Source organism: Myotis daubentonii, chromosome 8, assembly GCF_963259705.1.
Source record: "Myotis daubentonii chromosome 8, mMyoDau2.1, whole genome shotgun sequence".
In the NCBI taxonomy this organism is placed as follows: Eukaryota; Metazoa; Chordata; class Mammalia; order Chiroptera; family Vespertilionidae; genus Myotis; species Myotis daubentonii.
Genome location: NC_081847.1, coordinates 36161799 through 36185814, shown reverse-complemented (window position 1 = coordinate 36185814; position 24016 = coordinate 36161799). Strand labels below are relative to the sequence as shown.

Genomic DNA, 24016 nt, shown 5'->3' with positions numbered 1-24016 from the left:
CGATGAGAAAAAAAGAGAGGTGGATGATTTTATTCAGGAACCAGGTAAAGCCTAAGAAATTATTTATGTTAATAAATATCTTAACAATGTTCTTTGGGTTTACAATTTCTCAGTCCTGAACACGGCTGGATGAAAAAACATGGCCAAATCCTGGCAGATTATGTTAGCTTCAGTCATTTTTACTATACATGACTAAATGAAGGCTCCAACTTCAACTATATTACTGTAAGCAATCATGTTAAAATTTGGGGCACTACTGGATTTTTTTCCAGTAATTCAACAAATATTTACCAAGTATCTAAGTGCCTGTGATGATACCAGGCTTTGTTACATGTTGGGAATATCAGACTGAACAAGACAGCTTGTACCTATCCTCAAGGAATTTACATACATTTTAGTAGTGAAGTGAGATTATGAAAATCACCACTAAACAACTGACCAATAAATTAATTGTGGTGTAATGAAGGAAAGGGGCAAGAGAATGTTATAATATTCAAGAGAGAGATGAAAAAATCACCTGGACTAGGCTAGTGGCATTGGAGATAGAAATGGTTGGATTTGAGATTTATTTTGAACATAGAATCAAGATTTGATAATGAACTGAATGAAGGTGAGGAAAAGGAAGGACTCAAGTTAACTCCTGGGTTTCTGACTTAAGCAACTGGGCAGGCAATGCCCTTGAGATGAAGAAAACTTGCAAGAGGAAATACCCAAAGTTTTAAATACAGTAACTTTGAGATCTCAACATGCAAATGTAGGTAAGTAGAGAAGTAGGCACTTAAATATTTGAGGTTGAAAGGTTTGGTTTGAAAATATGGATTTGGTAATCACTGACATGATGACAGTATTTGGAGATAGTATTTTCATTAGAGTATATATACAACCTAGTCAACTTGATTAGAAATGCTGATTCCTAAATCTCCTCAGTGACACATTTTCTCAGAAATCATTTCTACATATGACTAGTTAAGAATTCATTCCTACTAGTTTAGTTCTCAAAGGATAACTATTCAAGACTTCTTTGGGGGATCCTCACTATACTTTCTACTACATGAACCCAAAGATATGTTCAATTTCAGAGTTACCAGTGCTTTTCATTAATATCTCAGTGACTTGCTTTTTTTTTTTTTTGTCTCTCACCAAAGCTAACTCTTAAAGGCCTCATATAATTAGGTGCTCATGGATCAAAAGGGTTGAATAGGTCTGGATTTCTATGCAGATTAGAATCTCTATTTAATTATGGTTTCTGTGAGTTAAATATCAATTACAAGGATGTATAGAATTGCTTACCAAGTAGAAAGAGTACTGGACTAAGACTTATGAGATCTGAGTTGTAGTTAAATTACTATAACTATTTAAGTCACAGCCCCTATAGGCCTGCTATGTTATGGGTCAAGTGAAGAGACTATGGATATTTTAAAGACTATGAAAACACAAAAGTTAGTTTACAATTGAAGAATTATAACCCTTAGCTTACTATTGGGCAGCTGGAGATCTGGGGTGGGGCTGAGCATCAAGAATGGCCCAGAGTAAAGATTCCAGTAGTCTGTTTCTGGATTTCTCACTAATTTTTGTGCACTTCATAACTTGGCTTCTGTGTCTATAAAAAAAGAAAATCACAATGATTTAACTCACCATACGGGAAGAAATTAATAAATGCTTATGTTTTGCAGAGATTCCTAGATGAAAGAGGTTAGAAAAATACAAATGATTTGTGTTGATGTTCCTATTAGCTTAGTCTAAGTAAGATCTATCTCCTGGAAAAGCTTAGCTTCCATTGCTTTGTGACTTGCCAACACCCCAGGGAATTTTGGCTTTTCCTGGGGAAAAAATTACTACCTTTGGGGAAATCTCTGAAGAAAGTCTTGCAGGTAGCCGGTTTAAGGAGGTCATGCCTGGTACCATGCTGTAAAGGAAAATAAATCTTTTCACAAAATTGATCAAGATAATTTGCTAATCATACCAGCATTTCCCAAACAGGGAATTACCTACCACAAGCCAAATCCTGTGCATTCTTTCCAGCACCCTCTTTTTTATTTTTAGTTTTGTTTGTTAATCCTCACCTGAGGATATTTTTCCATTGCGAGTGGAAGAGAGAGAAAAAGACAGAGAAACATTTATGTGAGAGAAACACATAGATTGGTTGCCTCTGGCCTGGGGAAGAGCCTGCAACCGAGGTACCAGCCCTTGACCGGAATCCACGCTCTAACCACTGAACCAATCTGGCTAGTGCTCAGCACTCTCTTTACGAGATGCCCACTGTTCCTCATGCTGTCTCCCCTTGCAGGAAACAAGCCCAACTTTGTTCAACTATAGGGGCGTTCGCGGCGGTCTTTGGTGGAGGGCATTAACACAGCAAGAGCTCCCTAAAGGGTAGATGCTACTATGCCTCAAGGGATCTTCGTGATGCACCCAGCGCGTTCAAGCGGAGACTTCATAAACAAGTGTTTTGAGGTTCCCGACCGTCCGCCTCTGGCCAGGCCGTTTCTCCTCTGGGTACGTCTTTTCTCTTAGGTTTGCGACCTCCCGAGTTGAAATCCAACATGTTAGGTTAAATTTCCCATGAAGTAAAACACCCTCGTGAGGTGAGTACCTCCAGCTCCAATTTAGAATTCCTCAAACACTAAAACACCCCAAAGGGACACGGTCCAGGTAATAGGAAAATTAAAGCCCCAACGGGTCCACATTACTGTTTTACCCCTCACCCTAACCCAGGAGAAATGGCCCTGAATTCACTGTACAAGCAGACGCTCTACCCCCGCGAAAGGATTTGAAGGAAAAGTCACCACAGCCAAACCGAACCTTCCCGGAAGTCTTCCTCAGACGTCACGCACACGCAGGGGTCGCTGCGAGGCCGCCGCGCAATTGCCCGCCTCCTCTAAGAGGACTACAAGTCCCGGCGTGCCTCGAGACGCGGCGTCGCCGCGTATCTCGCGCCAGACAGCGCGTTAGGGCAGCTCCTCCGCGCGCCTGCGCCGTGACGGGCTCTGCGCAGGCGCATTTCCAACGCTTGGGAGTCGAGGGCGGGGTATCATCCCTTTCGCTGATGCAAGAGCCTAGTGCGGTTGTGGGAGAGGTGTTGGTGAGATCTCTACCGCGGCTGAGGCCTGGGGCAAACCTGTCCGACTTCTCGTCCGTGCGGATCCTACTCGAGCCGCAGCCATGTCCGGAGACGAGGTGAGGGCCTAACCCTGGCGTTAGGGCTGGGGACTCTGGCGGGGAGCCGAACCCATCCCCGTGTGGGAGACCGGGTCTGCGGCCTAGCGCCGGCCGCCATGTGGGACAGCCGGGCCTAGGCGGCCCGGAGCAGTAGAGCCAGAGAGAACTCCGGAGCCGCGGGCTTAGCCGCGTCCCGCTCTCCGCAGGGCGGCGGTGCGGAAGCCGGCTTTTCCGGAATGGAGGGTATATTGAGTCGCCCACTTAGCATGGGGCTTGAATGCCGGTTAATGTCCCAATTGAACGAGATTGGGGCTGGCGACCCCTGCATTTCTCTCGATTTGACACTGCGGCTCCTACACTCCTCGCCGGGCGCCGGGGGTGGCGAGGGGAGCCTCCCTGAGCTCGGGCGGAGCGCCCTCGTTGAAAACTTTTGCAGGCTGGCTTTTCCTGGTCGGTATCCGCCGTTCTCATCTCGAGCACTATTTCTTAAGAAGTCCAGAGGGTCGGGGAGATAGGATGAGAGGTGAAGATGCTTCAGCCTCAAAAAGTGCCTAACTTTGGAAAGTTTTGAGGTGGAGTCCCTGAGTTTTCCTTCACGGAGTTCACAGCGACGAGAGCGGGAAGTCGGGCATGCGAAGCTGGCCGGGCCTTTTTCTACCCTCGTGCTTGTACCTCAGCAAATTTCCTCAAATCCCTTCTGGCCAAATCTATCCCGGTTCAAGTGAAATCAAACGGATTAAAATGAAGTTGGATTTTAGGTGTTGTCAGTAGGTATTCGTTAACCCTGGGGGGAGAGCTACCGCTTCCTGGCCAGCTCTCCCCACCACAATAAAGGGCTCTTGACTTTGTAATTCATTTCTGTCAGCATTCGAGTGCTTGGTCCAGAGGGCCTTGGAGAGAAGGAAGAGGAAAAATCCGAGGCTTTTTGGAGCGCTGGCTTCGGAGGTAGCCCTTGAACGACCCTTAGCATTTCCTCTTGTGATGGAAAGGCTGATCTTAGGGTGAGCGGGTGGTTAAGACGGCAAGTAAGAGGGCTCGCGGAAAGTAGACTCTCCTCTGATTTGGTTGGCGTTAATCCCTTGAAATGTGGTTAGTGGCCAGTTCATGGAGGGGTTTGAAGACCAAATTAAGGAATTTTGGATTTATTCTGGGGGGGACTCCAATCCCTCATTTGACTTCCACAGTAATCCTGTAAGATAAGTATTACTGTTAGCCCCATTTTATGGATGAGAAAACTGAGGCTTTGAGTGTGGTATCATGCCCATGATCAGAGAGTAAGTGGCTGAACCAGTAGTAGAATTCCAGATCTAGGTAATATTGCCTACATCTAGGTGACCAGGATGGAGGCTCTTGCTCTCTTAGAAGAAACTGAGAGTCTGAAGGTAGTAGATGGTTCTTGCTTGGAGGTCATGAGAGTGGCAATGTTTCACGTTTGTTTTTTCTACATATTTTCTAAGCTTTTCATAACCTTTAAAAATAAAGCACTTATGTAGTACAAAGTACTGTGGGGTGCTGTTTGTGTGGTTTCGATGGTAAAGTGCTCACAAGTGATACAGGGGAGGTAAGAGATCAACTAGTTTCTACAGGAGATAGAAAGAGCCATCAACAGAGAGATTTGTGGTACCGGAGGATTCAGTTTTAGCAGTGGGATCAGGTTTTGAAGGAAGTGGAATATGGCAGAACCAGCATTTCAGTAGATAACTTTTGGAAGCCCATAAAATATTAAGTAGCTTGGCACTTTTTAGGCCTACCAGTCCAACTTCATTTTATAGACAGGAAGCTAGGGTTCAGGGAGGTTAACTTGCCCAAGATCACATAGCAAGTTAGTGGGACTAAAACCAGCCTTTGACTTCCACTCTGGAGGGATGTGAAGGTTCTGGTTTCTCCAGTATTATTGACTAGAAAAGTATTCTTAGGCCAATCCTTAATTTCTGACTACTTTACAGACAAGCAAAAATTTCTGCATGGAAACAATAAAAGTAAGCTGTACACAGTTATTTTTTATTTTAGAGAAAGGAGGGAAGAGAGAGAAACATCAGCTTGTTGTCCCACTTATCTATGCATTCATTGGTTGATTCGTGTATGTGCCCTGACCAGGGGATTGAATCCACAATCTTGGCTCATAGGAATGATCCTCTAACCAACTGAGCAACCCGGCCAGGGCTGTACACATTTCTTTTTATACCTGATAATTAAGCCAGAATTCACCACAACATAGCCTTTTTTAACCTAGTAGAACCAAGACCTTTAAAAAGCAGTATTTGAGAAATATGGGTGATGCCTGTAAGGAAAAATCCTCTAATCTGTAGGCATTCATTATTTTCCAGACCAATTTTTTTAAAAGTGCTGTCAATAGTTAAGATTGCTTATTACTAGATCCTGTTCACTAAGTGTCAGAACAGTGGGTTTTCATACAACACAGTAAGGTAGTTTACAAAAGAAGCTTTAAGCTAAAGAAGTTTCTGATTTAAAAATGGAATGTGTGTTGTACTAAGTGTACAGAACGCAGAAGAATACAAAGAGAAATAAAAATCTAGAATCCTATCACCTAGAGATAACAACAGTCTTAAATTGCTTTTAAGTCTTAAAAAGCAATTTTTTATTTTTTAGTCAAGACCGACATGGCCTTGTGGTTTGGGGGAGGTCTGCTTTGGGCATTGCTTTTGGATCCCTGGTTTCCTTATTTTTAACTCTGAGAGGTGGTGTGAATAAAATGAGGGGATGAGTGTGTCTTAAGTATCCAGAGTCAGTAATTAAGAGAGATATTAATTATTTCAGTGTATAAATTCCTGCATGTTTCATACCCTTTACAAGGCTACAAATAAACTGTTAACCTGTAGGTTAAACATGAATGTTTTTCAGAGGATAAGGCACTTGTGAGGCTGTCCTCTTTTGATTTCAGGACCCCTCCCATCTTTGGTTTGTCATGCTGAGTAATAATAAATGTAATTATTATTCCAGGGTAGTTGCTACTTGGGAAAAAAAGCAATAAATGAATTGTAAGCCCTGCCAGACAACCATGCTTATAGTACCTGGAGTTCTCTGTCCTTTTGCCAAATGTCCTTATCTCAGGAGTGGGTATGAACTGTAGCTACCTCCTTGGACATTCCATGTAGGGTGACCTGTGGCTTAGTAGGTCAGCAGTGGGGAACTCCTTCCTCCTGGTTCTTCTTTAAGTTTGCCAAATTAAGTTCTTCAGACTGACGGCATTTCAGAATTACTCATTTATACAGTTAGGTCCTTAAGATAGGAGAGGATAACTGAGATGAGGCTATATCAGTTTCCATAATATCTTGCGGATCCTTCTCTATCGAGTGAGGACTATACCAACCCTACTTTATTATAGACCACAGTTTGGTTTCAGTGTAGCTCAGTTTCTTTAATGTACTTAGGACATAAAGAAATTTAAGCCCTGGCTGGTGTGGTTCCATGGTTAGAGTGTCAGCCGGTGCACCGAAGGGTCGCAGGTTCAAATCCCTGTCAATGCCATGTACGTGGGTTGCGGATTTGATGCTCGATCGGGCATGGAGAAGGCAAGAACTTACCTGGGGTAATACAAGTAAGAGCCAGAGTCAAAACTTGAATTTAGTCAGTTGGGCACCAGACACTTCACTGTACTGTCATAGCAGTTCGTTGGGAAAAATGCTAAATTTAAGCTTGATAGAATTTGGACAAAAATTGGTGAGGAGCTTAGAGAAAAAAATACTTGGTATTTGAATCCAATTCTGTTTGACGTTAGTGACCTCACTCTTTCCACTGTACTGGAGTCTACCCTATATGTTGTTTAAACTGTTATGTCTAAAATACTTTATCTGTATTTTTTCCCCAAGTGATCAGTGCAGTCTATAACAAGGTATAAATTAATGTTTCGCTTATTCTCTAATGGACATCAGATAAAAATAACCCAAGAAAACTTTTAATGTTCAGAAACAAAAAGCAGAGTAAAAGGTTATATAGAAGTTTCTCTTACTCAGATATAGATTTGCTATGTGAAGGGTTGCTGGTGGATTTCCTTAAAGGTTTGTCTGAACTTAAGGATAATATTTAAAATTTTTTTTTTATAAGTCAAGTCTTCTGGTGTAGTAACCCCAGGTTACCAACCTTAAATAAACATGTATAATCTACCTAGGTATTGGTTTTCTCATCCACAAAGTCAGGGGTATAGCAAAGGTTATTACTAAGGTCCCTTCCCTATATTCCATGATTAATTCATCATAAAGTCTCCACATTTGCTCATGAAACTTTAAGTGAAGTTGCTGTATCTTGTGGTAATTTACAAATTGAAAGGCAGTGCACAAGTTTAAGGAACACCCCCCTCCACTATCATTCCATGTTTAATAGTATAAGGAGAGTTGGGTGGCCTTGTTTTTAATTCTGTTTTTTTGGTACTTGAGTGCAGCAAATACTCTTACTTTTTTGTTGTTGTTATTCCTCACCCAAGGATATTTTCCCATTGTTTTTTAGAGAGTGGAATGGATGGATGGAGAGAGAAACATCGATGTGAGAGAGGCACATCACTTGGTTGCCTCCCGCATGCATCCTGACTGCAAATCAAACCCGTGACCTTTCAGTGCCTGGGCTGATGCACCAGAGGGAAATACTCTTACTTTTAAGCATATGTCTTTTGAGAATACAGCATAGTTGGAGTGTGAAAACAATCACTTGGTCCCTTTTTTATTGTCTTTTAAACAGATGATTTTTGATCCTACTATGAGCAAGAAGAAAAAGAAGAAGAAGAAGCCTTTTATGTTAGATGAGGAAGGGGATGCCCAGACCGAAGAAACTCAACCCTCAGAAACAAAAGAAGTGGAGCCAGAGCCCACTGAGGACAAAGATGTAGAGGCTGATGAGGAGGACAATAGGAAAAAAGGTGAGTGGTAGATGTGAGAGAGGACTCTTTTGCTGAAAGGCCTGTTTCTCTTCCATTGTGTTTTGGATTCTGTGCATACATTGACCCCTCAGTTTGATAAGGCTATTCCAGTGAAAGTTGAGGCCATCAACAGTCTGTGGGCACTGGACTTTGCCATATTTCTGGTAGATTCGTTCCAAGAAAATTCCTACTGAATCCACAAGTGGCTACACCTTGCCATTCCAGGACTGATTTTCCAGTCTAACCTGTCAGGTCTCTTTTTGTATTTTAATGGTGATTGTATTTGAGTGTAGGCAGAAAGAAATAAGACCAAGATAGGTAGTTTTGTGTCTTAGCAAGTCTGAAAACACAGAAGAAATTAAAATTATTTAAAAAGTGTTTCAGTTTAGACACCAGCATTAGTTATTAACTTTTGAGCTTTGAGAAAGATACTATTTAATTATTAGAAATAAGTGATTCAGTAAACATGTCTGTTGAATATAAGACACTGCTGGAGATAGAACTGACATCCAGTGAACTTCTGTCATGTGCTAAGCATCTTGTATATGATTAAAACAAACTTGGAAAGTAAGTCATTCTTGCAATAAGACAAAATGAATTCATAAATAGCTCCTTGAAAACTTTGTAGCAGAGTGATCCTAAAATATTTCTAGAGTACAACAGTGTAGAACAAATGGAAAATTTATTGAACATAACTCAATATTACTAAGTAATGGTAGATAAAATTCATTTTATTCATGTTGTAGCCTCATTTGATGAATGTGAAATACTTTATAAGGCCTTTTGTTGATTCATTGATTGATTGATTGAATAACAAGTAGAACTAGGCACTAGGATATAGGTGAACAAGGCATATTATCTATTAGTATCTCTCTCTAATATCTGTGAGGGAGATAGATAAGCAAACCAGTAAGTACCTCCTTTGGAATGACATAAGATACTATTGAAGCACCTTGGTACCCAATTGGTTGAAAGGGACAGATAGGCTTAGAAGGGGCTTCTTGGTGGAAAAACTAACAAGATCCTGTAAGAGCTCTGTGGTAGGGTCCATAGCAAGGGTTGGAGGTGAGAGACCACAGGCATTGCTAAAGTGGAAGTACTTCATTTGGGCTGGAACCAGGTATTAAGATACTAGAGGCCTAGTGCACTAAATTCGTGCACGGGGGAGGGTTGTGTGTCCCTCAGCCCAGCCTGCATCCTCTCTCATCTCAGACATCCCTCTCACAATCCAGGACTGCTGGCTCCCAACTGCATGCCCGTCTGCCTACCTGATTGCCCCTAACCACTTCTGCCTGCCTGCCTGATCACCCCCTAACCCAGCCGTGGGCAAACTACGGCCCGCGGGCCGGATCCGGCCGGTTGGAAATGAATAAAACTAAAAAAAAAAAAAAAAAAAAAAAAAAAAGACCGTACCCTTTTATGTAATGATGTTTACTTTGAATTTATATTAGTTCACACAAACACTCCATCCATGCTTTTGTTCCGGCCCTCCGATCCAGTTTAAGAACCCATTGTGGCCCTCGAGTCAAAAAGTTTGCCCACCCCTGCCTAACCGCTCCCCTGCCAGCCTGATCGACGCCTAACTGTTCCCCTGCCGGCCCGATCGCCCCCAATAGCCCTCCCCTTGCCAGCCTGGTCTCCCCTAACTGCCCTCCCTGAAGGCCTGGTCCCCCACAACGGCCCTCCTGTGCCGGCCCAGTTGCCCCTAACTGCCCTCCCCTGCAGGCCTGGTCCCCCCCAAACTGCCCTCCTCTGTCAGCCATCTTGTGGCCACATGGGGGCAGCCATCTTGTGTGTTGGAGTGATTGTCAATTTGCATACTGGTCATGGCTAATTAGCATATCTGGGTTAATTAGCATATCCCTCTCATTATATAGGATGGGAGATGAGATGTAAGCAGAAGTGAAGAGAGAAAACTGGGAGGTCTTGGAAATTGTGTTAAAACCCTGACTTTGTATTGGGAACAGTGAGGCATGATATAATTAGATTCATAAATGTTCTCAATATGGCTTTCTAATGAGGTTTTTCCTAATTACTAGCTGAAATGTTGGTTTAACTCATAACTGGATGCTTTGCCTTCTGTTTGTTGTTAATTAATAATCTTAATTATGTCTTTTTAGATGCCTCTGACGATCTAGATGACTTGAACTTCTTTAATCAAAAGAAAAAGAAGAAAAAAACAAAAAAGATATTTGATATTGATGAGGCGGAAGAAGGTGTAAAGGTAGTATTGCTTTCTTATTGAAGGTAAAATTTGACCTCTTGAAAGGTTGCTCAATGGCTGATGTTAATTCTTCTTTGTTTCATCTCTTACTAGCTTTGCTTTTGTTAAGTACTTAATCACACTGTTAAGGTCATCATGTCTGATTAAGGTACTTTGAAGGGATTATAATGAAAAGGAATGTAAATTTAGGTTTTACATATTTTATTGTGGGGCTGTAAAATGATTACAAAACTAGAGGACCGGTGTGCAGATTGGTGCACTGGTGGGGTCCCTCGGCGTGGCCTGCAGGGATTGGGCCAAAACGCAGCCGCCGCTGCTTGGTAGGCTCGCTGCCGCTCTGCTGTGGTTACCGGGCTGTGGCAGCCAGCAGTGAGCCCTGTGTCTGGCACCCGTCAGTCAGCTGAGCAGTGCTCCCGCTGTGGGAGTACACTGATCACCAGGGGCAGTTCCTATAGATGCCCCTTGTCATTAACTAGATTGTGATTGGCTGAATAAGAGCTATATATATAAAAGGCTAATATGCACAGTGTCCCCTCGGGAATTCGACTGAGAGTTTCATCGCTTGCTATGATGTGTGCTGACCACCAGGGGGTGGCGCAGAACAAAGGAAGGCCCCGGCTGGCAGCCGGAAGGCCCTGATCGGCCATGATCACCAACCAGGTCTAGGGAACCTACCTGTGCACGAATTTCGTGCAGCAGGCCTCTAGTATTTCAATAAGTGAGAAAGCTGTGAAGCAAATACTCTCTCAGTTTCCTCTGTTAAACTTTGGTGGCATGTTGAAGATACACACATTTATGTGTCACCTGAGCTGCAAAGAATGTATATGTACCTCTGAGCACCAACCTGTGGTGGTTGTGCCTGATGATCTTATGGCCTGTAGGAGAACCAGAGCACTCAAGCTGTTTTTATGGAGTTCTCTGATCTTGTAGGTTCTCTTAATACTAGATCAATTTCCAATATAAATATCTTAGAATTCTTTTGAATAAGTAGATACATGGGTGGGTAGTGAGGTGAATAGGATGGATGGAGGGATGAGCTGAAAGTCTGCTCTTAAGGATCCCATTTTGTGTCCTCTACCCAAACGTTTCTTTGGTAAATAGTTTATTTACTGAAACTTAAGTAAATAAGGTGTATCCCAAATATAGCAGGAAATGTATACTGTATAGTACTTTATTGAGTTTTGGAAATAGTGTCACAGTTTCCATGACTTGGTTAATTCAAATGTGTATTGGTGAGTGCATTGAGTTGTCAGACATTGTGTACTAATTGCTAAGGTACTGAAATAAGTAAGATATTTTTCCCATTTTCAGGATAATTTAAAACAAGACTATTTTACCTGGATTTATCTTATTTTCTCCCTGTTTGGGGATTCTCTTCTCTTCCTACTATTGCAGGGAAATTGAGAAAGAGAGATGCTCAAATTATACTGAACAAGTGAGGTTTAAATATCCTGGGTAACAAAAGTGACACATCAGAGATGTATCAGAGAAAATCTTGGTTAACAAGGTTTTCTTGGTTGATTCCTCTAGTTAGTAGCTTTTGTCGTGTAGATTTCCTTATATAAGCTCTATCTCCTCTTATTAAGTGCTTGAATACTTTTTTCCTGTTATTGAAGTCATAACATAAGAGGTTATTACCAATATCTTTATCAGGCAGTGCATGGACATTGACTTGAAGGTGATGTGTTTTTTAATATATTTTATTGATTTTTTACAGTGAGAAAGGGAGAGGGATAGAGAGTTAGAAACATCGATCAGCTGCCTCCTGCACACCTCCTACTGGGGATGTTCCCGCAGCCAAGGTACATGCCCTTGACCGGAATCAAACCTGGGACCCTTGAGTCTGCAGGCCAACACTCTATCCACTGAGCCAAACCAGTTAGGGTGAAGGTGATGTGTTTTTAAGATCTTGGGTTGCTCTCCCATCTGAATTTTCAGACCATCCCAGGGCTTTTGAAAAATACTGCTATTCACTTCCTTTCACTAAGACTGACTTAGCCTCGGCTTGGAAGTCGATCTTACTGGGATAAAATAAATAATAGTATAGGACTGTACTGGTATGTGCTAATTTATATTTGGCATATCTGAGTTTCTCATTTATTGACTGTCATCTTAGAGACTGGGTTAATAGCTGGTTTTTTATTTGTGTACTAGAGGCCCGGTGCACGAAATTCGTGCGCAGAGCAGGGGTTCCCTCAGCCCAGCCTGCACCCACTCCAATTAGGGACCCCTCGGGGAATGTCTGACTGCCAGTGGTCGGTCGGACACCCCTCTCACAATCTGGGACCGCTGGCTCCTAACCACTCACCTGCCTGCCTGCCTGATCCCCCCTAACTGCCTCTGCCTGCCTGCCTGATCGCCCCTAACTGCCTTCCCCTGCCAGCCTGATCTTGCTCCTAACTGCTGTCCCCTGTTGGCCTGATTGCCCCCAACTGCCCTTCCCTGCTGGCCTGATCACCCCTAACTGCCCTCCCCTGTAGACCTAATCTCACCCCCAACTGCCTTCCTCTGCCGGCCAATTTGGTTCTGATTGGTCAGTTTCTATGCCAGTCAATGTCTCTGGGCATATCAACGGGGCCTGATCAGAAAGGTGGAGCTGATCAGCCCCGTGGAGGCCTAGAGAGAAATGGAGGCACGAGTGTTGGCCAGGCTGGGAGAGAAAGAGGCAAGTTCTGATCAGTGGCTGCCACAGAGACTATGGATCAGACCCTGCCTTTCTCTCTGTAGGCCTCTCTCCGAACCTGATCCACAGCCCCCTAGGCAGTCAGTGCCGTAGCGACCCAGCACTGACTTCCAGTGTGGTTGAGCCTTGGGTCGTAATCGGTGGTTATGACCTTGGCTCGTTATTAAAAAGATTATCCAGCTAATACACTTTAACTGATTGGTCTTTCATGGCCCGATGTGCCAGTAAGACCATACAGCTGGATATGGGATCTTAGAGCTGAGCTTCATTTACTCCCAACTATTTAAATTTTTCTGCTGATGAGATTTCTGAAATTACTACAGCCATTGTGAGACTAGTTCAGTTGTAAGCACACAAAAATACAAAAATAGATATTGATAGGTAATGTTGACAACACATTTCAGGGCAGGGAGCTGGATAAGCTCATGAAAGGAGGGAGAGATTGGAAACTGAGACTGGTACTTCTTGGGGGTTTATGACTAATTTCTGGGCTGTGATATATCCTATTTTCATCTGTGACTATAGCAACTAATCTTGGGATCAACCTTTACCTTGCCTACATTCATGTGATCCTAATTCTCCATGGGTTCTGCCTTTCCCTTTAATGATGTCATCTATTGAAGTGATGCCCAAATACCTTTTCACAGCCTGGTAGCAAGGCTGACTGTGGTATAATAAAAAATATTTAGTCTTTGTCTTTGGTTCCTGGCACAGCTCCTAAAACCCTTGCAATCCCTGGAATGGTGAAAGTGTCAATTTGAGATGACTGGTGGCTGGGAACTCCTGAATAGCTTCAGTATAGGACAGCCGTGGGCAAACTACGGCCCGTGGGCCGGATCCGGCCCGTTGGAAATGAATAAAACTAAAAAAAAAAAGACCGTACCCTTTTATGTAATGATGTTTACTTTGAATTTATATTAGTTCACACACACACTCCATCCATGCTTTTGTTCCGGCCCTCCGGTCCAGTTTAAGAACCCATTGTGGCCCTCGAGTCAAAAAGTTTGCCCACCCCTGGTATAGGAGCTGGTCATCAGAAAGATTAAGCCATGATTAGATGACTGGAATTCATATACACCCACCCACCCTCCCCCTTCTAACCCTCTCCTGAGGAAGGGGGTTGGAAATTGAATTCACTCACCAGTGGTCAATGATTTAATCAGTCATGACTGGCCCCCGAAGTGAGGACAGTCTTGTGGGACTGAGCCCTTAAACCTGTGGAGACTTTCACTAACTACAGGTAGTTTCAGAGTTAAAAGAATTATAGGTCACTCAGTTAGTTGGAGAGTTGAAGAATTGGTGTGGAAAAACACCATGTATTTGGTGTCAGTAGGAAAAAAATCCTCCTCCCACTGATTATATCAGAATACTTAGAAACTTCTTTAAAATACTCCTGACCCTTGTTCCTGCTAAAGATTGTCAGTTAAAAGATTTAAGAATCTTACAAATGTTTACCAGGTGATTCTGACACTGGCCTGGTTTGGAAACATAGATAATACTTTCTTAAGATCCCAAGGCTGGTGAATAAAAAGAAAGGAAACGATCCCACAGAACTGTCTCAGATTTCCAGTGTAAATGACAGGGACTCGCTGAGCCACTTTGGCTCACCTATGAGAGACATTTCTTATATGTAACTTCAGTTTTGAATACTAAATTTTTTTTTCCTCTAAAAGGATGTCAGCCCATGTCATTTTTTTTTAAAGTCCTGGAATCAAAATATTGAAATTTGTATCTTAATTTCTTAGGATCTTAAGATTGAAAGTGATGTTCAAGAACCAGCTGAACCAGAGGATGACCTTGACATTATGCTTGGCAATAAAAAGAAGAAAAAGAAAAATGTCAAATTCCCAGATGAGGATGAAATTCTAGAGAAAGACGAAGGTAATATTGGGTGCTCGTTACTTGGGCCTTTGGCCTAATCTCTTTGATAGGTGGGCTCCTCTTTTATTTTTTCTTGACCCTTATTTCCACCTGATTATGGAAGCTAAAAGGAAAACAATATCTGACTTGATGACAGTTAAAGATTTCATGGGGGTAGAATTTGACAGTTATAATTTTACTAAATCATGCAGCTTCAGGTGATTGGGAAAATTACTGTAACTGGATTTTAAATGTTACAAAATTTTCATTTTGTTAAAATGTGCTGTTTTATTAGTTTCTACGTGCCATGGGTTTTTTAAAGAACTTTAGTTAGCAGATGGGTTTTTATGGATGTGAATGTTTCTTAAGTGCCTAAACAGTGGATGTTTTTTCCTAATTATCCCAGTACATTATTTTATCTTGTGTTTGTTAAATCAAGAAACAGTTAGGTGTGTCTGTGTTATCACAAATTCTTAATTAGAGAGGTCTCTATTAAGGGTTGTTTATGAAAGTCCCTATTTTTAAGGAATGAGAGGTTATTTGTGAAACTTAATGCCTTTATGCTTGAGGCTGTGGTGAATGTAGTTCTGGGAGGGAAGACAAATGTCTTTGATACTTTCATTTCTCTAGATCTGCCTCTACCCCTCATTCTTAGTCTTTGTTATCTGTAGCTTTAGAAGATGAAGACAGCAAAAAAGATGATGGTATCTCATTCAGTAACCAGACAGGCCCTGCTTGGGCAGGCTCAGAAAGAGACTACACGTATGAGGAGGTAAGACAGATTCTGTTACGGAAAGGCGCTAAGCTAGTCCCTAGAACTCAAAGAAAAGCAAGGTAAATGCTCCCTGAATTGGTAGGGCCATTGAACTCCAAATTGAAGCAGACTCAGAGAGGTCACATAGCCAGTGCACAGCATTGCCTGCTGCCCTCATATGGGACAGTCAGTGTGGCAGTCATTATAGTACTCACTGTTCCCATCTGAATCTGTGAACTTAGGACATGGAGATAGAGCCCCTGGAATGGGAGTGGGGAGCAGTGGAGAGAGGAATTGGCTAATTTGGGGTCAGGATAGCATGGAGTTTGCTTATTTGGGCTTTCCTGAATCTTATTCTGATTATATCATATACTTTCCCATAGAAACAGCAGAGTTAGAAGGGGTTTATTCGTTCATTAACTTCAAACAAGGAATTGCTGAGCATTCATAATGGACCAGATCCTGGTTGAGACTTGAGTCCTGCTCTCAAGCAGCTCCCAGAACATAGAGTGATGTGTGTATTTAATAAAAAGTGAAGTTTGCTTAAAGGTAGAGCAAAGATTCCAGTATACTTCTATTAATAAGAATGTACATGAATACCACTTTATCTCTATAGCTACTGAATCGAGTGTTCAACATCATGAGGGAAAAGAATCCAGATATGGTTGCTGGAGAGAAAAGGAAATTTGTCATGAAACCTCCACAGGTCGTTCGAGTAGGAACCAAGAAAACTTCTTTTGTCAACTTTACAGATATCTGTAAACTGTAAGTTCGTTAATGGAGAATCTCCATTGCAAATACCAAATTTTCAGTGATGTTTATGTTAAAGGTCCTTATTGAGGACTTCATTGCAGGTAGAAAGTTGGGTTGAGGAAAGTCAGAGTTAAAATATATCAGTTCTTTGTTACTTACAGGTCTCAGGGCTTGTATTATCAGACATCCAGAGGTGAGAGATGCCAACTCATGCTGATGCATGAGAATGGATCCAGATGGAGTGAAGAGTGTGGAGGCTAAATGTATTCCTCAGACAGGAGCTTGGCCAACCCAGGGAAGGCAGAAAAGCTTTTGAGGCTGGGGTGGCAAGTGAGCTCAGGGGAAACAGCTGAATTTGTTGTGCCTCTTCCTCAGGTGGTCATTGTCAAGACACAGCTTTTTTAATTACCATCACATTCCATGCCTCTCACCACCAGGTCATTCAACTGTCTGGGCCTGGCTCTTCTTAGCTCCTCAGCTACACCATTTTTGGCTGGTTCCTTAGGGCAACTGACCTTATTTACTGATTGTTCTTGTTGCAGATAAAATGGTAAATAATAGTAAACAAAAAAGAAAATAATCACTAAAAATTCCATCACCCAGAGATAACCACTTGTGTGTGTGTGTGTGTGTGTGTGTGTGTGTGTGTTTTAATAAATATTTTCATTGATTTCAGAGGACGGGAGAGAGAAATAGAATCATCAGTGATGAGAGAATCATTGATCAGCTGGCTGCTTCCTGCATGCCCCCTACTGGGGATTGAGCCCACAACCCAGGCATGTGCCCTGACTGGGAATTGAATCGTGACTTCCTGGTTCATAGGTTGACGCTCAACCACTGAGCCATATGGGCTGGGCTGTTCCATTTTTTTTTTTTAAATGAACATTTTCAAACAGGAAGTATATAGGGATTAGCATAAAGAACAGCCAAGTATCCTATTGCCTAGGTTTGGTGTATTTGACCTTTTGACACAGTTATTTCATACCATTTTACTCTTTAAAAGAGGGTTTTACAGTTACAATTAAAGCCATTTTTTATCTTCCTTCCCAGAAAAAGATGTTACTTTCTAAAGTTGTTTACCTTTTCTGTCCATGTTTCTAGACATTTACTCATAGGTATGTACAGTATTTATAAATAACTTGCAATATTATTTTATGGTTTTTAAAATGTATTACATATCTTTTATTTCAGAGTTTGATGAACTGGGCACTGAAGTTCACCTAATAGCAGAGTAGTCACAAATTGAAACAGTGAACAAGTTGGTTTTTAGAAGTTTGGTTAGTTTTCCATGGAGGACAGTTTATATATTCTACTTTCTTTTTTAGATTACATCGTCAGCCCAAACATCTCCTCGCATTTTTATTGGCTGAATTGGGTACAAGGTAAGAAACTATATTTGCATATATATATATTTACATACAGAATTACTGGACATCTCCTAAGAGCTTTTCTTAATCTGAAAAGGATATGTAACACACTTAGAAAAAAAAATTCACTGCTCTGGCCAGGTGACTTGGTTGGTTGGAGCATCGTCGTCCAAAAGGTTACAAGTTTGGTTAGGGTGCGTATAGGAGGCAATGGATCCAACTCTCTCTTCTCTCAAATAAACTAAAAAACAAAACACAGGATAAAAAAAAAAAAAATTCACCTGATTATCAGAGGAACTTCTGGGCCACTGAAAGAGGGAAGTCAACTCATTTCTGTGGGAGAGCTTGGCTGCCTGGGAATAGAGAACAGAATTAACAGTGACTCATCTAAACAGGCCTGTTGGCATACCAAAATGAGGATCATGGCACTGCCGTGTTTAGAGTTTCCTGTCATTAACTGGATTCTTAGATCTTTATGGAGCAAATATTAGATTTCAAAGGAAATTATTTTCTTAGGTCAGTATTATTTCTAAATTGTTAATAGACTATTGATGAAATATAGCTTACAAATTGATGAGTGGCACAGGAGAAATGTTGAAACAGGGATCCATAATTAGTTACTTCCTTAAGAGCTCAACTGTTGAAGTCACCAAGCCAGTTCATCCCCATTCAGGGGGGCCAAGATCCCATTTGAATTGACCTTTAAGTGCTAGGAAGCCAACTGTCCCTTTAAAAGTAGATTCAGGGCATAATAATGATGAATAACACATATTGAGCATCTTGGGTACCATTTCAGTCTTAAAACAGTTGCATGAACTGTTAGTAGAAATTAATATTAGCTGTCTTAAAGATTTAGAAACCATTTTAGTGAAGTTGTAGTTGGTCACATAACTACTTAATGGCACAGTCAATGCAGACTCAGATCTGCCTGTTTCTCGGGAGCTTGAGCTCCTGTGCCTTGCTGGCAGTATAGAGATAACTCACGTGTTCTGCTCTCTTCCTTTTCTTGAAACTCTGCTGGGATTGGCTACACTTGCTGTGGGTTTAAGGAGTAATTTACTTGACTCTAGTGGTAGATATGTAGGTTCTGTTGTAAAAGAATTATGTTTTAAATGTAAATTATATAGTTGTTGCTTTTTTTTTGAGGCCACCAAAAATGTTGGTTGCCCCCTCCCCCCCCCAAAATGGGGAGAGATCATCGCTTATTTTTAACTTGCATAAATTAATGAAGGAGTAAAAGTTAGCAGTATTTTCCCTACTTCTCAGAATTATTTCTTAAGAAGTGGGATAAATTATAACAAGTTGAGAACCAGTGAACTTAAGGTCAGTGGACTTAATATAGGGTTGAAAAAAGTCAATTTCTTTTGACAGTGAATGAAAAAACATTCCCTACATCAAGTATTAGAATTCACCATAGCCTGGAGATTAAGGGTCCCAGTCCATGGGGGATAATAATAAACCTTTATAGTTAAAGGAGAATCACAGGAGAGATTCTTGTAAAAGTCATTTTTTAAAAATGTTTTTATTGATTTTTAGAGAGGAAGGGAGGTGAGGGGAAAGAAACATCAATGAGAGCGAGACACTGATCAGCTGCCTCCTGCATGCCCCCCACTGGCGATGGAGCCTGTAACCCTGGCATGTGCCTTGACCAGGAATCAACTGGTGACCTCTCTGTGCACGGGACGACGCTCAACCAACTGAGCCACACTGGCCAGGGTGCAAAGTGATTTTTATAGTGGGATGTTGAAATTTAACACGACCTGGCTAAATTTTGTTGTTTCACTTTGTGATTTGTAATTTTTAACAAATGTCTAGCCTAGAGCTTTCTCTCTCAAAGTGCTTGTCATCCGCTTTTGAAAAAGTTTATTTTAAAGAAAATACATATTTTTTAATTAATTTCAGAGAGAGGGAAGGGAGAGCTAGAAACATCAATGATAAGAATCATTGATCGGCTGTCTCCTGCACACCCCCCACAGGGGATTGAGCCTGAAACCCAGGCATGTGCCCCGACCGGGAATTGAACCGTGACTTTCTAGTTCATGGGTCTACGGTCAACCACTGAGCAACACCAGCCGGGCTCAAAACTTTTCTAAGTACCATTGACAATATGTGGCCTGTGACTTCAACCGTACTTGAGGGGTAGAGGGGTTAACAGTTTATAGAGATATATTTCACACATTTAAATGTACAATTCAGCCCAGTTGGTGTGGCTCAGTGATTGAGCATTGAGCTATGAATTGGGGTCAGGGTTCTCTTCCAGGTCAGGGCATATGCCCTGGTTGTGGTGGCAATCAATCCCCACAGTAGGAGGTGTGCAGGAGTAAGTTGATCGAGGATTCTCTTTCATCATTGATGTTTCTCTCCCTCTCTGAAATCAACAAAAATATATTAAAAAATAAAAAAGTGTACAATTCAATGTTAACATAATTACTTGAACTCTTAACACAATTGGTTTTAGAATACTTTCATCAACTATATATGATAATCAAAATATGTATTTGGTGCTTAGAATTTTTAAAGATAGGTCTTACTTTGAACGTGGTATGCATTCAGTAAAAGTGTTTTACCTTGTTGGATGAATGAGCCATCACACAGTTAAGGAATCAATTTGTGTTTAGACTTAAAATCAATTATAAATTTGATTTGTTGCTGAAGACTTAATTGATTGAAATTGGATTAAGTGTTAAGAAATGTAGATCTTTCATCTGGTACCAACTACTTAATTAAAAATAATTTTTGAGAAACCAGGTAGTATAGTACTACTTCTAGAATTTAACTTATGCCATTGAATATATTTTAAATTCATTGAATGTAAAGATCCTGGAATTTGGTTCCCTATAGGAAAAAGCAATAATGGAGATATTTGTTTTCTTTCATAGTGGTTCTATAGATGGTAATAACCAACTTGTAATCAAAGGAAGATTCCAACAGAAACAGATAGAAAATGTTTTGAGAAGATATATCAGTAAGTGTATGATTTAATCTCAGTACATCACTCTGAAATGTTCTCATCAGGTTGTATTATTTTGGGGAGAGTCATTGGTTTGTAATGGAGCTGGAAAGGCTGGCCTTAAAGGATGAGGTAAAATGATAGTGATGGGGAAGGGGGCAGGGAGGTGGCTCTTGGCCACTGATTGGGGGTGCAGGGAGAAGGCCCAGCCTATCACCAGGCTGAAGGCCAACCCGGAGAAACCTGTCTGCGTTCAAGGCCTGATCTGCATTTATCTCCTTCATCACTTAAAATTGACAGGTCTCTTCCCACCTACCTAGGAACACTGTAAGGTCTTTCTTAGTGGCTCTCCTGCAGAAAAACCACGAGTAGGCATCTGGCAAGTGTTCCTGCTCCCTTGGACATTTGGAGTATTTCTTTTTTCAACCCATGGTTTAGTACCTGAAGCATTGCAGCAGACGGCTTTTGTTTTCTTACCCTGGAATAGTTTAGGGATAAACTTACAAATAAGTTGAGCTAAGCTCCTTGGTCTGGGTGCTAGCCTGGGCTTGTGGAGTTCAGTGTAGAAGTGTTTTTAGAGGAAAGAAACCAGAGGCCACCCAGTTAATTCTGTATGTTGCTTTTCCTGCAGAGGAATATGTCACCTGTCACACATGCCGATCACCTGACACAATCCTGCAAAAGGACACCCGACTCTATTTCTTACAGTGTGAAACTTGTCATTCTCGATGCTCTGTTGCCAGCATCAAAACCGGCTTCCAGGCTGTCACGGGCAAGCGAGCACAGCTCCGTGCCAAAGCTAACTAATTTGCTGATCACCACTGATTTGGCAAAGTGTGTTGTGGAAATTTGGCTGGACAGGTTTACCATCAGAGTGGATATACCATTGTATTAAAAAACAAGATAGAAAAGCTGCCAAGCTCTTTGGTGTGTGGCTGGTTGGTCTGAAATCCTTGCAAGATGCCGATGCTGAAGCTGTTGACATAATCATTGCCTACTTTAACAACTGTCAGAGAAACAAGATGGGGTAAGGTGGTGCTTTTAAAAAATCGTTCACAGACTTCTGTAAAATGCAAGAGAAATTAAAGTTATTATAACAGTGATTCTTTCAATTTGGTTTGTCCTTCAGTTTTCTAAAAAATTGTGCTTAATGAATCCAGCAGAACAGTTTGGGCCTGGGATCTGGTGAGGTTTCTGCATCTTTATCCTAAAAACTGGACACTGGCAGTGACTTCAGCTGGGCAGCCATTTTCCTCTCAGCTTCTTCTGAGATGCATAAAGTAGACACAGCATCCCACGAGAGGGTGGTTGGAGCATGAGATTTGGGAGGACGGCCTATTTTTAGTGTCCAGGAATGACTACATAGATGTGAATTCATTTCATTATGTGAGGATTGTTGCTACTACCTCACTGCCAAGTCCTCTAGCTGTCACCATGAGGGAATACAAGGTGCTAGGTACCCTCCCTCCTTTGAATTTTCTTATTGGCCACCAAGAGAATCTTAGAAATGGCTGTGAAGTGTGTCTCATAAGAGATATGGCGTGTGCAGTACAAAAGAAACAGTCTAAACCATGATACTAGAGGAAGTTTTTCTTTTTCTTCCACAACTTGTGTTCCAGGTTTGAAAAGACCCACCACAAATGCTTTTCTATTTTCTGTATTAAAGTATCTTTTGAAAGAGGTGATGCTGCCTGTGTGTGGTGCTTCTGGTGCCTCCAGTTCTGCCTTCTGAGGATTTGGCTAAAAGGTTATTTCTCCATTGAGCATGAGGGAAAGAAAGATCATCTTATGTGTCTGCTGTGGTTGCCTTGCACGCACTTGCCAAGGATGAGGGCATAATGTTGCTCCTACTTTCTTGATGCAAGACTAATCCTAAGCAGCTCAGAAGCAGCCAGTCACTTGGCCCTGAATGTCTTGACCATGGTTGTTTTTAATCACTGTGACCCTTAATTTTAAAGTACAAGCCAAGTGTTATAATAAAACACTTTGGCCATAAAGTGTTGGAAGGAGCAGAGCATTCCTTCAAACTGGCTGAGCTGCGGCCACTGCCCTGATGAACTCGACTGCTGTTTATAATGCCATCTTCCTTTTGTATCTGTGCCCACACAATTCCCAATGTTGGATGTTACTGAGTGAATAAAGCAAGGATCAGTGCCTCTTGTGTAATTAGCGCTCTATTACTTTTGTGTGTGTATATGTTTTCATTTAGTGGGACCCCTCAGGGGAAGACATGGGACTTCACAATTTGGTGATAGGTTGGCATAGTTATGTTGAAAATTTCAATGCATCTTTAATTTTACTCTCAAAACAGACTCATCTCTGAACTGATCCTGACCCTTTAAGATAGTCCAGTTCTCCCAATATCTTGCAGGATAAGTGTTGTGCATAAAAAATGCTGGGCTGGACAGCCTGGAAGAAGTGCTACCATGGTGTGAGTCAGTGGTCGGCAAACTGCAGCTGGGAAGCCACATGCGGCTCTTTGGCCCCTTGAGTGTGGCTCTTCCACAAAATACCACGTGCGGGCGCGCACGTACAATGCGATTGAAACTTCATGGCCCATGCGCAGAAGTCGGTATTTTGTGGAAGAGCCACACTCGGGGCCAAAGAGCCGCATGTGGCTCGTGAGCTGCAGTTTGTCGACCACAGCTGTAACCTGGCCTCCCTCATCCACATCTGTCCTGGCAATATAAAGGTCTCACATTTTAGATTTTATAATATGTTTTTAGAGGTTGGGCCTTGGTGTTCCTTTTTTAATTGAGAAGATGAACAAAAGTCTGCAGTGAGTCCCCCTCTGCCATTGATTATATCCTGTATTCTCATATAGGTCGTGTCACAATAATCCTAATAAACCTTGCCATCCTTGCCAATAAAGACTTCAAATTCTCCCAAGGATTACAGTAGAGGCATAGTCCTTGGAGCTTTGTCACATTGATAGTGGTGTTCTTTTTAAAAATACATATGTTTTTTATTGTTTCAGAGAGGGAGATAGAAACATCCTATATAATAAAGCGGTAATATGCAAATTTGCTGTCACACCTTCACAAGATGGCTGTGCCCACAGTAGAGGCAGGGTTCCCATAACGAGAGATCAGCAGGGACCTGAGGCTGTGCCCCTCCACCCCCCACCCCCAAGCGGGGCTTGACGGGACCTGAGGCTGCGCCGCCTCCCCCTCCCCCGCAGCAGGGCTTGATGGGGGTGGGGCTGGCCAGGACTGGATCTCGTCCAACGGGGGTGGGGCCGGCTGGGTCTGGGTCTTGCGCGATTTTGAGGGGTGGGTGGGTGGGTGGGTGGGGACTTGACTCTGGGTCCCGCGGCACACCCCAGACTCTGACAGGAGGAAGATTTTCATATACATTTTACTAATTTTATTTCATCTCTGACATTTCTATTATAGA

The 24016-nt window shown here is 42.0% G+C and overlaps 2 protein-coding genes across 7 annotated transcripts in view; one reads left to right on the top strand and one right to left on the bottom strand.

The window, feature by feature from the left end:
* Positions 1-3003, bottom strand: part of ASIP (agouti signaling protein) — a 95495-nt gene extending 92492 nt beyond the window's left edge. For 4 of the 5 annotated variants that reach the window (XM_059705954.1, XM_059705952.1, XM_059705955.1 and 1 more), the window contains exons 1-3: positions 2803-3003; positions 1840-1906; positions 1478-1600 (exon numbers count right to left, since the gene is read on the bottom strand). The gene's annotated coding sequence lies outside the window, so the exon portion shown is untranslated. The other variant, XM_059705953.1, reaches the window with a different exon arrangement.
* A 15-nt stretch (positions 3004-3018) lies between these two features.
* EIF2S2 (eukaryotic translation initiation factor 2 subunit beta) lies at positions 3019-22786 on the top strand. Of its 2 annotated transcripts, XM_059705948.1 has the most exons (9): positions 3019-3177; positions 7852-8029; positions 10150-10253; positions 14682-14817; positions 15468-15568; positions 16167-16315; positions 17629-17685; positions 20550-20635; positions 21252-22786. In XM_059705948.1, the coding sequence occupies exons 1-9, from the start codon at positions 3163-3165 to the stop codon at positions 21425-21427; spliced, it is 1002 nt and encodes a 333-aa protein (XP_059561931.1). In that variant the 5' UTR covers positions 3019-3162; the 3' UTR covers positions 21428-22786. The 2 variants fall into 2 exon arrangements, with proteins under 2 accessions (XP_059561931.1, XP_059561932.1); XM_059705949.1 differs by lacking the exon at positions 17629-17685.
* The last annotated feature ends 1230 nt before the right edge of the window (positions 22787-24016 follow it).

Coding starts and splice junctions, on each gene's coding strand:
- EIF2S2 (XM_059705948.1), top strand. Junction 16,316..17,628: donor TTTACAGATATCTGTAAACT/GTAAGTTCGTTA, acceptor TTTCTTTTTTAG/ATTACATCGTCAGCCCAAAC. Junction 20,636..21,251: donor TGTTTTGAGAAGATATATCA/GTAAGTGTATGA, acceptor CTTTTCCTGCAG/AGGAATATGTCACCTGTCAC.